Source organism: Pollicipes pollicipes, unplaced genomic scaffold (assembly GCF_011947565.3).
Source record: "Pollicipes pollicipes isolate AB1234 unplaced genomic scaffold, Ppol_2.1 Scaffold_4002;HRSCAF=4701_pilon_pilon_pilon, whole genome shotgun sequence".
NCBI classification, from domain to species: Eukaryota; Metazoa; Arthropoda; class Thecostraca; order Pollicipedomorpha; family Pollicipedidae; genus Pollicipes; species Pollicipes pollicipes.
This window is the reverse complement of record NW_023596420.1, coordinates 1,283,942-1,296,827: the sequence shown is the minus strand read 5'-3', so window position 1 is coordinate 1,296,827 and position 12,886 is coordinate 1,283,942. Positions and strand designations below refer to the sequence as shown.

Below are 12,886 nucleotides of genomic sequence, written 5' to 3'. Positions count from 1 at the left end.
CCTTCCTCGAGGCGGGCGGCGTATTAGCATTACGTCCACCCTGACGTAATGCTCCTCAGAGTCCGAGATGGCCATGCGATCTGGTCTATTGGTGTTTGCGGTGTGAACACGCGCCGTCGGCAGTATTTCTGAGGTCGTGCTCCTTGTCCTGGCGTGACGCGGCTGGGCTCGGCAGGCGAGAGGCTGGCCGTGCTCGAGTGTCTGATGGGCGAGATCCTGACCACGGTCACCGCCCGCGACGTCATAGAGGAGGCCGAGGGCAAGCTGAAGGAGGTGCGCGCCCAGCTGCGCACCCTCCGCTTCAACATCCTTGCCTACCAGAAGGGCGTCGCTGCCGAGAGGTGGGTGCCCGCGCCTTCAGAGCCGATGTGAAGCCTTGGCCATGGTGCGATGCGGCTAAGGCAGGTATATGGAAACTATATTTGATAGGCCGCAGTTAAGAAATGATCTACGGACAAGTTCGATATCATGTTGAATATGTTTGATAGGTTTTGCGGGTTGTGGCCTCCGTGGCTGTACTGAATGTAGGCTGCCGTTTTGTTTTCCAGCGACGACCTGCGCTTCACTTCGGCATGTCATGTAGCGGTCCTTCCGGTCAGGGTTTGGTGGGTGTTTGCCCAGCGAATGCCGGCGTGCAGAGTTGTCTGTTAGTGGTGGCCTCGGCCGCTGACGTGCTCCTGGTCTGGCTGCAGGGTGACAGAGCGCCGGGAGGACCGCCAGCGCCAGCAGCTGGAGCAGCTGAAGGCGTCGGCCGAGGCCGGCGATACGTCGGCCGACGTCGAGCCGCCGCCGGAGCCGGAGGAGCCGCCCGAGTCGGCGCCGGAGCCGGAGGCCGAGCGGCGCCGCCGCCGGCGCGAGGAGGAGCGCCAGCTGGCCGAGTTCGCGCGCCGCGAGTCGCGCCTGCTTGAGCAGCTGGCCGATCTGAGTCAGCAGTTCGCGCTGACGCCGCTGGGCCGCGACCGCCGCCTACCGCCGCTACTGGCTGGGCCGCGCCCTGCCCGGCCTCTTCATCGAGCACGACGACGACACAGTGGGCGCCTGCTTGCCGACAGCCACGCCCCACAACCGGCAGCTGAGCGGGGCCGCCGCTGGCGAGCGGGCGGACGTGCTGCGCGGCCTGCTGTCGGAGCGGCTGCTGCAGCGCGCCGGCGCGCCTGCCGCCACCGCCGCCGCCGCCGCCGCGCCCGACCACGGCAGTCCCAGCGACAAGGAGAACACGCCGGCACCCGCGCCCGCGCCCAAGACTTATGCCAAGCGGCTGGCGGCGCTGACCGAGCAGAATCAGCCGGACGGTAGCCGGGCGCCGGCGCCGGCCGAGCCCGACGCCAAGGCGCGCCTCGACGAGCTGGTGGCCGGCGAGGTCGACCTGGCGGCCGAGCTGCGCGCGCTGCCGCCGGCCGACGCCGCGCCGCCCGACCGTCGCCTGCTCGTCTGCACGGCCGCTGGCGACGAGTGTCCGGTGCATTCGACCATCCTGCCGCGCGCCACCTGGTCCTTCTGCCCCGACCCTGGAGCACCTGGACGTGTTGGTGGCGACGTTGAACGAGCGCGGCGTCCGCGAGGCCGAGCTGAAGGCAGCCATCGCCCAGGTGAGCTGGCGGTGGGACAGTCATGAGGGGTGCTGGTGCTTCTTTGGGGTGGTGTAGTGGTCCTGCAATGGTGCTGTGATGGCTGGATGGTTGGGTCTTATGGCTGTGGGATAGTGGTATATAAGTGAATGGGGTCAGTGTTAAACACTGCAGAATGGTACTGTGAATAAGCGTTGGCGAATTGAACTACCAGCGTGGACACAACATGTGTTGTAACACATCGTTCCCTTCTCAGGCGGGTGACAGTCTACGCCGCGGTGTGGAGCGCTGTCCTCGCAATGACCTGACACAGGGCACTGACCGTCGGCCGCGGCGTGACCCGACATCTACCGGTTCTGATCCCAACTATAACTTCCCGGCCGGCACACCGGCTGCCGAGATCCAGGAGCTGCTCCTGCGGGACATGATCCTGGAGTGTGAGGAGAAGATTCGGTTCGGCTGCCTCGGCACCATTCAGGTACCTTGCGCGGATGTTCGTTTAGGATTGCAGCGTTTCACCTCCCTCGCTGCCTCAAGCGCTTGCTGTGGGTTAATTATTGCATGCTCACCTCGGGCACAAGTCATGGTGTGTGTGCTTGTGAAATGTAGCGCCATTGGGAGACGTGGGAGGCTCGCAGTGTACGTCTCGTCACTGTCAGCGTGGCGCGCCGTTTGGTGTCCGTGACGCGCTGACGCACCTGTGACCGCCCACCATCACCCGGCCTCCGCGCCCGCCAGGTGTTCGACCTCAGCGTGTGGCGACAGGCGCTGGTGGAACGCTCCTATGACCAGCAGTGTGACAAGCTGACCTGGGGTGCCGACGGCGCCTGTTCGGCCGACAACGTGAGTGGCCGCTGTTTGCCGCCGCTGTCCCCCTCGGCGCACAGTCGAAGGAGTAGGTTTGACTTGGGTGTTCAGCAGGGTGGCCTGTCAGGAAACAGTGGCATGGCGGACGTAGGGGGGCCTGGCTTTTGGTGCGATCTGACATCCGTCGACGTGACTCGAAACAGTGATTTGTTTATCATATCGTGGTGCTGTGTGTGGCTGCTTGATTATTGTCAGGCATGCTGCAGCATCTGTGCCTGCCCGAGCCGCTGATTGCGTGCACTTTCCGACTTCATTGAATGCGACACGTCTCATCAAGCGCAGAAACTACGTGTTGTCCCCTGCCGATGCCCAACGTTTGATAAGACCACTGACCTTGGTCTTCGCGTATTGTGATTCTAACCCCGCACGGTCGTGAACCTGTACGTCCCCCCCCCCCCCCCCCCCGCTTCCCATCCACATAGTGTAGCGTCTAACGCTAACTGTCGCGGACTGGAGAACTTTCTTTTTAAATCCGACTCCCCCACGGAGCATGCCAGTGATCCACAGACTGGGCTTCTAGCCCTGACCTAGTGGGGCCATCCCCAGCTTGCGGCCCGTGGTCCCGTCCTGCCTAATGACCTTCCGACCCCGTGGAGGGGTACCGTGGCGAAATGCGGCATGACCCTGGCCTGCCCCAGCTCTGGAGAGTGCGACCTCTGGCCAGGGCCCTCGCTGGCAGACTGTTATCTGACCCTGGCCTGCCCCAGCTCTGGAGAGTGCGACCTCTGGCCAGGACCCTCGCTGGCAGATTGTTATCTGACCCTGGCCTGCCCCAGCTCTGGAGAGTGCGACCTCTGGCCTGGACCCTCACTGGCAGACTGTTATCTGACCCTGGCCTGCCCCAGCTCTGGAGAGTGCGACCCCTGGCCAGGACCCTCGCTGGCGGACTGTTATCTGACCCTGGCCTGCCTCAGCTCTGGAGAGTGCGACCTCTGGCCAGGACCCTCGCTGGCAGACTGTTATCTGACCCTGGCCTGCCCCAGCTCTGGAGAGTGCGACCTCTGGCCGGGACCCTCGCTGGCAGACTGTTATCTGACCCTGGCCTGCCCCAGCTCTGGGGAGTGCGACCTCTGGCCGGGACCCTCGCTGGCAGACTGTTATCTGACCCTGGCCTGCCCCAGCTCTGGAGAGTGCGACCTCTGGCCAGGACCCTCGCTGGCAGGCTGTTATCTGACCCTGGCCGTCCCCGCTGCCTCGTTGCAGTGACCTCTGACGCTGGGCGCCGCGGCGGTGGAGCGTGCCCCTGACCGACCTCGTAACCCTGACACCGCCGCGGCCCAGCCTGACCCCGACCGCCTGGCCCAGCCTGACCCCGACCGCCTGGCCCAGCCTGACCGAGGGGACACCTCTGATCACTCCGCCGCGGCCGGCAGTGTGACGCGTGACCTCTGACGCGACCTCGCCGCCGACGGTGCGTGGCCTGTGACGCTGGCGCCGCTCTGGCCGCCGTGGACTCTGACCGGGATTCGGACGCCGGCAGAGCGTGGACGTCTCAGGCACCAGCACGCCGGTGGCGGCCTCTGCCGCCGAGCGGCCGCCGTCGGCGCCCGAGCTCTCCCGCCGGCTGCAGCGGCGCCATCTGGTGCGCTCGCTGGCCTCGGCCATCCTCCAGCTGGAGCAAGGCATCGACCGCAGATACCTGCAGAAGCCGCTCGGTGAGGCCCGACCGCCGTCGGCGTCACATCAGCTGAGGCCACCGTGCGGGCGGCATGCTCGGCTGGCTACAGAGATGCGTGATTTGTTCATAGTTGAAGTTATGACTAGGAACGCTATCATTCATTAGGAACCGACGCGCTGTGATGATGGTGCTAGGTCATCACGCACCCGCTTTTGCCATTAACGCCCGCCTGGGCGATGTGCATGCATCGCATGTGGAATTCGCTTCGCAGCGACGTTTAAACCGGTTTCGGGTAGCGCTCGGCTGCTGTCATCGCCGGCGACGGCGCGTGTGCGGTGCTGTGTGGCGACGGCGCCGGTGCCTCTCCCCCTCCCCCTGACCCGGCCCGCGTCGGCGCTCGCAGGCGACCCCGGCTCGGCGCTGCAGCAGTGGGAGGCGTCGCTCATGGCCAGCTGCTCACTCTCCCAGCTGTTCGTGCACTTTGCGCAGCTGGAGTCGGCCGTGCTGTGGTCACGCTCGGCGCTCAACGCCCGCTGCAAGATCTGCCGCAAGAAGTCCGACCCGGACAAGATGCTGCTCTGCGACGGGTGTGACAAGGGCTTTCACATGTTCTTGCCTCACCCCCAAGATGAAGGTGTGTCTGCTGCTGGAGGCTTGGGCCTCGCGGTAGTTGCGCGATGTGGGTTGTTGACGTTACCTCCGTCTTATGTATTAGTGGCGTTGAGTTGTCAGGCTATGCACGACAATGGTGGGACGTTTCATCTGGTAACGTACTCGCTGGGTCACGAGGTGTCCTTGGGTTGACTATGGCGGAGGATAGCAGGCCTGCAACAGGCGGGTTGAAGCATCGTCGCCCTAAGCCCTACGCCTTACTCGGCGTAACGTGAGACGTGCGCGCTTCCGGCAGAGCATCCCGAAGGGTGATTGGTTTTGCTCGACTTGCCGGCCGAAGGAGAAGCCCAAGAGCCCGCGCAAGCAGCGGCGCGCCTTTCACATGGTGGACGAGTCGGTGGACGAGGACGAGGCGTCGGCGGACGAGGACCAGCCGGCCGAGGCGCCGTCGCCGTCGCCGCCCGCCAAGCGCCCTTCGAGGGGCGCGAAGCGGAGCGGCGGCGGCTCGTCCAAGAAGTCGACGCCGGCGTCGCGGCGGGCGCGCGAGGCGTCGCCGCAGGCGGCCGGCTCGGTCGGCAAGAGGAGGCGAGGTGAGTCCGCCGGAGAGGCCGCGCGAGGCGTCGCCGCAGGCGGCCAGCTCGGTCGGCAAGAGGAGGCGAGGTGAGTCCGCCGGAGAGGCCGCGCGAGGCGTCGCCGCAGGCGGCCAGCTCAGTCGGCAAGAGGAGGCGAGGTGAGTCCGCTGGAGAGGCCGCGCGAGGCGTCGCCGCAGGTGGCCAGCTCGGTCGGCAAGAGGAGGCGAGGTTGAGTCCGTCGGAGAGGCCGCGCGAGGCGTCGCCGCAGGTGGCCAGCTCGGTCGGCAGAGGAGGCGAGGTGAGTCCGTCGGAGAGGCCGCGCGAGGCGTCGCCGCAGGTGGCCAGCTCGGTCGGCAAGAGGAGGCGAGGTGAGTCCGTCGGAGAGGCCGCGCGAGGCGTCGCCGCAGGCGGCCGGCTCGGTCGGCAAGAGGAGGCGAGGTGAGTCCGCCGGAGAGGCCGCGCGAGGCGTCGCCGCAGGCGGCCGGCTCGGTCGGCAAGAGGAGGCGAGGTGAGTCCGCCGGAGGGACCGCGCGAGGCGTCGCCGCAGGCGGCCGGCTCGGTCGGCAAGAGGAGGCGAGGTGAGTCCGCCGGAGAGACCGCGCGAGGCGCCGGGCTCGTGGCTCGAGTGCGTCGCGCCCGGCGCGGTTCGCTGTTTATCCGGCCCCGTTCGCACACTCGGCATCGTCAGTCAGGTGACGTCCTCTGCTGTTGCTGATGCCGCTAGCCCTGCTGTTAGGGGTTCTGTTGCTCCTGGTCATGTCCGACACCCGCCTCCCTTAACTCTGTCGGACACGCGTCGTGCCGACCGTCCATGGCCTTGTCTGATCGTCGAAGTTCGTCTCGCCCGGCGCCACGTGATGTTTGATTTCCGTCGTCGGTCTGACGCGGCGTTGTTGCGGGTCAGGCGGCGCGGCTCCGGACGACCGGCTGGACACCGCCCTGCTGGCCGGTCTGCTGGACGAGATGAGGCGACATCCGGGCAGCGACCTCTTCCTTCGCCCTGTCAAGACCAGGGAGGTGCGTCATTGGGCTGGCCAGGTCTGGTCTAGACTGAGGCTGGGAGAATACTGGGCGCGCCGGGCGTGCGCAGGTCGTGGCCATAGCTGAGGTGAACCCAGACACTGTCCGGCGTTGTCGGTGACACTTTCTGCGCTTAGCACGCCTGCGAATGGGCAAGCGGTAATGGCCAGTCCAAATTCAGGTGCTAGTAGCCAAGTGAGTCGAACTTTGCTCTTTATAATGGCTCAACAGATATCACTTGTCATCTCCTGGCCTAAGATTACATTCGGCACACATCATCACTCTCTGGCGATGGGTTCCAGCCGGCCCGTAGCCATTGCGGCGTGCTGATTGGCGTAGTGCGTCACCACTGGCCTCATCCGCCGTGTGGTGGGATTGCGTTGCCCGTCCCCTTCCCCCGTCGGCGCTGGCCGCTGGCGCTAAAGCCCTATCTCCCTCCCCCGTCGGCGCCGGCCGCTGGCGCTAACGCCCTATCTCCCTCCCCCGTCGGCGCCGGCCGCTGACGCTAACGCCTTATCTCCTTCCTCCGTCGGCGCCGGCCGCTGACGCTAACGCCTTATCTCCTTCCTCCGTCGGCGCTGGCCGCTGACGCTAACGCCCTACCTCCCTCCCCCGGCGGCGCTGGCCGCTGACGCTAACGCCCTATCCCCCTCCCCCGTCGGCGCCGGCCGCTGGCGCTAACGCCCTATCTCCCTCCCCCGTCGGCGCCGGCCGCTGACGCTAGCCCCCTATCTCCCTGCCCCGTCGGCTCCGGCCGCTGACGCTAACGCCTCGTCGCCCTCCAGGCGCCCGACTATTACCAAATCGTGCGCGAGCCGATGGACATCAGCACGATGCAGCGGAAGCTGAGCACCGGCGACTACACCAGCACGGCCGAGTTTGTGGCCGACGCCGGCCTCATTTTCTCCAACTGCGCCATGTACAACGACTCCAAGGCGCAGATCTCAAGGTGGCTGTCAGGGGTAGACTTGATCAGGGACGAGGGGCCGAGACTCGGTCAGGATCAGGGACCAGGGGCCAAGACTCGCTCAGGATCAGGGACGAGGGGCCGAGACCTGGTCAGGGGCTAGTGGCGATCAGAGAACAGAGGCCGAGACTCGCTTAGGGGCTGATGGGAATCAGGGGCGGAGGGCTGAGACTCGTTCAGGAGCTGGTGGGGATCGGGGGTTCAGGGGCGCCGAGTGGCAGCTCAAGCTGAAATACCCTCAACCGCGGCCGCTGTCATCAGCATGAGAGCCTCCGTGAGCGTGTAGCGCGTTATACTAGTATGTGATCCCGGTGTGCAGCTTGTGCAGCCACGCTGGGTGCCGGTAGGTGTGGGTGTGTGGTGGGAGTTAGGCGTAGACGGGTGGTGCGTTCGTTCGTCAGCGAGCGTCAGAGTGCGTCAGAGAGTTGGCATGGCCGCGGTGTCCGGGCCGGCCGGCGTCCCGCCGCGCCGCTGACCATGCGTGCTCTCCGCTCGGCAGGGACTGCGAGAAGCTGCGCCGCTTCTTCGAGAAGCGCAGTCGCGAGCTCGGCATCGGACCGGTCGCCAAGCGCGCGCGCCGCTCGTACTGACTCAGAGTCAGCCCGACTCCGACCGCGAGTCGGGCCCGGAGCAGACGCCTTGGACTGGTCCGGCGGCGTGCCGCCGCGGCCGCGGCCGGCCGTCGGTGACGGCTGCTCTGGCGGAGGCTGCAGGCCGGCGCCGCCGCTCGCCGCTGGATATCAGCCGCCGGCCGAGGGGCGGGGCACGCCCAGCCGCAGCGCCGTAGATAGATCCGAGTCAGCCGGCCCCACTGTGTGGCGCGCCGGCCCGTTCCCCGCCGCCAGCTCATTGCGCCGGGAACCCCTCGGCGCCCCGTGATGACCCGAGTCGCATGGAACCGCCTGCTCACTCTTCACTCGACCAAGCACGTGTCGTGGAGTCGTCCTCGACCCGCCGCCGTCCAACTCATCCTCACGCCGCGGCACCGCGCGGCCGGCTCGAGCCGCCCGGCGCGGCGCGGCCACCGAGTCCGCCGAGCCAGGACGGCTGCTTAGTTGTAAGTCGGGGCGACCGAGCGGCCACCGCGTGGTGCCCGGGCTGCCAGCTGCCTTGTGTTCGGGGGCGCCGCATCTAGAGTAATTTCACGCTAGCTGTAGACGCGCGCCTGGCGCCCGACCACCGACTACCTCAGTCAGTTGGAGACGCTGGCCCGGCATGGCTGCGATGGCCAGGAACGTACTTCAGGCTAGCGACGACTCAGCCGACGCAAGACGCCTGTCGGCGCATGCGCAGACACTGGTTTAGAAAATGTTTGATTCCTCGATGTCGGATAGTGGAGAGTTTAGTGCCTGTTCTCGAAAGCTAGTTAGGTTGAATAAATTATTTTCTATCCAAAGCCCTTGGTTTCATCGGTTTGGGGAAAATGTTGGGGAATCGGAAAGAAGTACCCGCGTATACCGTCGTGATGAGTCCCCCTTCCCCACACACGCGAGAAGGAAAAACTTACGTGTTAGTGTCAGGGCGCTCGACTGCGGTCATTTCCGCAACGCCTGATGCGTAGAACACAACGGAACAGTCGCGGATAACGCGTGTTTAGCCTGAGAAGATCAGCTCTCCAAATTATTTGTTCTGTTCTGCGGTGCGGTGGTGAGTAACTTGTACAGGGATTTATGGGCTACGAAAGATGGAGCAGCTGGTATCTCCGGCGACAAAGGCCCTCCTATTACTGTTCGATGCCCTTTACCCTGATATTACTCGCATCTGATGATGGTAACGACTCCCTTTTCAACCGTCATGAATGCTGGTCATTCTAAGGATTGTTTTCCGGGAGCTCTATTCTCTGCATTTCTCGCCATCACATACTCCATGCTATCGTTCACACGTTCCCTGCCCGTAAAGCCTATTCGCGCAGGGTACAGCAAGTAGAACGACGAATGTAGCATGTTCAGCGCGTCATAACATCAGGCCACACGGCGCCACCGCGCTTTTCGTCTCAGATGACTGAAGAAATATATTAAATGAAATTCTCACATCGCGGGCTTCTTCGCTTCGGGGAGTCGGGCATTGTTTGCGACAGGGAACGGTTCAACGCATGACATTGGCGGCGCTCGCTCGTCATCATGTCCTGGAGAGTTTTCCCACCTGGGCTGGGTGACTGGGCTTGTTACAGCGTCTCGGTATGCCCAACGTCTTTGTGCAGCGTGTCTTGGGAGTTCCGGAGACGCTGAGTCATCCATCTTGCGCGGAAATGAGTTGAGCGGAAAGTTTGGAACCGCGGGCTTGCGTCTCAAATTGAATTTAATAGTTCGATTACGCATGGGTTAAGAGCTCTGTGAAGACCTCCTGAGAGCTTCTGGGCCTCCATGGAGACGCAGCGGCCATCTCACTTTTGGCTAACGGCACTAGGGATGGTCAGAGGGCGCCTTCTGCGGGGATGTGGCCTAACACTCACAAACGGCGTACGTTTTCGTCACTGGCATTGCTGATTACTTGAGTTACTAAGCGGCTTGAGGTACAGAGAAAAGTACTTTTACTTGAGTTACAGAGCAAATTGCTTGTTACTTGATTTGCGGAGTAAGTGACTTATTACTTGATTTGCGGCCTAAGTGACTTATTACTTGAGTTATATACTAAGTTACTTGTGACTTGGGTTACAGAACAAGTTACTTGCTACTTGAGTTACAGAGCGAGTTGTTACTTGTGACTTGAGTTACAGAGCACAGAGCAAGTTATTTGTTAGCTGCGCTAACCAGCGCTGATATTACTGGAGTTACAGAGCAAGTTGCCTGTTACTTTGACTTACAGAGCAAGTTACTGATTATTTGATGGACTGCGCCGAATCATGGAATATTAGCCAATATTGATATATTTTTCAATGTGAATGTAGTATCCATACAGCAGTAGTAAATCATTGGCTTCCTTCCGTCTCTTGCACATCTCTCTTCCGCTCATTGCGCTAATTCGCCTCTGGGGAACCGCCCTTAGCAACCTGCTAGTCCAGCTCTGGGGCTTCCCTGACCTTCAGCCGCGTCTGATCACGTCGGCGCCGGAGCGGTGGTCGCGGGAAAGTCAGGCGCCTGGCGCCAGACTGAGCCGACGCGGGCCTCCCGGAGAGATGCTATTTAGCCAGGGTTTTCGCTAACGATTTTCTGCAGTGGCTGCCGCTAGATTGATTTTCTGTCCGGCTCAGAGCTGGATAGCTGAATCGCCATGACTTGACGGCATCTGAGCTAAGAAGCGGTCGCAATGGCAGTTGTACTTGACAGCGGCTGGTGCAACAGAGGCAAGTTGAAATAAACTGGGTCCTCAACTGAGGTCACGAAAATCGTGCTCCGATGAGCAATTTTTGTAGCAGATTGTAGCAAATGCGCGATGTGGTAGACTGCGCTGTTTACCCTCGCGAAGACTTCGATCATTTGGAAACGGCTTCAGTTTGAACAGCAGCCAATTCAAGTGAATGGGACGCCGTGATAAAGGCAGCTTGCTGTATGCATAATTTAGCAAAATAGAGCAAAAAAGCATGGTGTGAGAACACACACTGGAGGCCCGAGCAGCCAGCTGTAGCTGACCACCGGAAATCGACGGTCGCCTGACCGCCCCTATCAACTCGGTGTTCCGCCCCGCCCAATGACCGGATGCCCATCCCGCGTAATTTGATCCACGCTCGCCGCCGTCCTCATCCATTAATCTCGCCCTCACCAGGTCAACGGCATAACGACGGACCCAGCGGGCATGACCCCGGTATGACCTGCCGGGTCAGCGGCCGGGCTCGCTCGTCGGCCCAGTCCCGGCCAGCGCCACAGTACTCCGCCAGTGGGCTGGCGTCCGTCCCGTCGTCAGTCACCGGCCGAACCGTCACCGGTCACAGGCCCGCGAGCCGTGACAGCCTCCTCGCCAGACCTGCCAGATCGTCAGGCCCAGACCTGTCCGACCGTCAGGCCCAACACGTGAGGCCGTCAGGCCCAGACCTGTCTGACCGTCAGGCCCAGACCTGTCCGACCGTCAGGCCCAACACGTGAGGCCGTCAGGCCCAGACCTGTCTGACCGTCAGGCCCAGACCTGTCCCGACCGTCAGGCCCAACACGTGAAGCCGTCAGGCTCAGACCCGCCCGACCGTCAGGTCCAGACTGCCTGACCGTCAGATCCAGACCCGTCCGACCGTTAGGCTCAGACACCGCCCGACCGTCAGGCCCCGACCTGTCTGACCGTCAGGCCCAGACCTGTCTGACCGTCAGGCCCAGACCTGTCCGAACCGTCAGGCCCAACACGTGAGGCCGTCAGGCTCAGACCCGCCCGACCGTCAGGTCCAGACCTGCCTGGCGGTGAGATCCAGACCCGTCCGACCGTCAGGCCCAGACCCGTCCGACCGTCAGGCCCAGACCTCCCGACCGTCAGGCCAACACGTAAGCCATCAGGCTCAGACCGTCCGACCGTCAGGCCCAGACCTGCCTGACTGTCAGGCTCAACACGTGAGGCCGGCAGCTCGACCCGTCCGACCGTCCAGGGCCCAGACCTGCCTGACCGTCAGGCCCAACACGTGAGGCCGGTCAGGCTCAGACCCGCCCGACCGTCAGGCCCAGACCCGTCCGACCATTAGGCCCAACACGTGAGGCCGTCAGGCTCAGAACCGCCCGACAGTCAGGTCCAGACCCGTCCAAACGTCAGACCAGCATGTACGACTGTTAGGCCCAGACCCGCCCGCCCGTCAGGCCCAACGCGTGCGACCGTCATACCCAGCACGTGCGATATCCGACAGATGAGCGATGTCCGTCACGACATCTCCCGCTGACGTAAACCATCAGCTGTTGCGAGACACGCGACATTTCTGCCCAACACCAGCCGCGCGAGACTGGCTTATCAACCGGGTGCCGCGGTTGGCCGAGCTTCAATCAATCCAGCCCCGGCTCATCTTTCATCCGGCATTCGTCCTCCCTTCCCTCACCGCCACCCCCCCCCCCCCCCCAAGATGCTCTGAATGTCAGCGCCTCACGACCAGACAGTCCGCCCAAAGCCCAGCCCCGCGCTTAGTGTATATTCAAAGGTAGGAAGTGTGTAAGAAGGTCTTTTGTGTGCAGGAAGGTCTTCAACATAAGCTATCTCGACATGCACCTGGTGACGACGGGCTCATGGCCTCAGACTAATCACCGATCCGCAGCGTTAGTTATAGTCTCAATATGCGCGTCATGGTGACGAGCGTAGGGGATTAGACCAATAATAAATATCCAACGTTAGTTATAGTCTAAACATGCATTCGTGACAACATGGCGACAGGCGTAGGCCTTAGCCCCTCCTAGCTCGTAGGAAAGATGGATTGCGAATAACAGTGCACAGTGTATTTCAAATAGTAAGCCAATAACCTCGCCGGTGACGTTACGTGCAGTGCTGACCATGATGGGAGATCATCAAAACGTCCAAGATCGTGAGGTACAGGAATCACGTCATGCAAAATCGCGACACTCAGTGTTGATAATATACAAAATAATCCGATACCGTGCCCATTGGCGGAGTTCATAGCGTCATAGCTTGCAACGTCCAAATTCATGACATGCCGATTTGATGACATCCAGTGATCATGACGTTCATTTGATAAGCATTGATTGGCACTCAACTTTTGGACGTCATGAACGTCGAATTTTTTTAGCATTGGACGTTGCGATGTTGG

At 62.5% G+C, this 12,886-nt stretch overlaps 1 protein-coding gene across 1 annotated transcript; it reads left to right on the top strand.

Annotated features, from left to right (window-relative positions):
* Positions 1-5,579: 5,579 nt before the first annotated feature.
* Positions 5,580-7,894, top strand: LOC119094006 (histone acetyltransferase gcn5). Its single transcript, XM_037217058.1, has 4 exons — positions 5,580-5,605; positions 6,142-6,254; positions 7,043-7,206; positions 7,724-7,894. The coding sequence occupies exons 2-4, from the start codon at positions 6,201-6,203 to the stop codon at positions 7,812-7,814; spliced, it is 309 nt and encodes a 102-aa protein (XP_037072953.1). The 5' UTR covers positions 5,580-5,605; positions 6,142-6,200; the 3' UTR covers positions 7,815-7,894.
* The last annotated feature ends 4,992 nt before the right edge of the window (positions 7,895-12,886 follow it).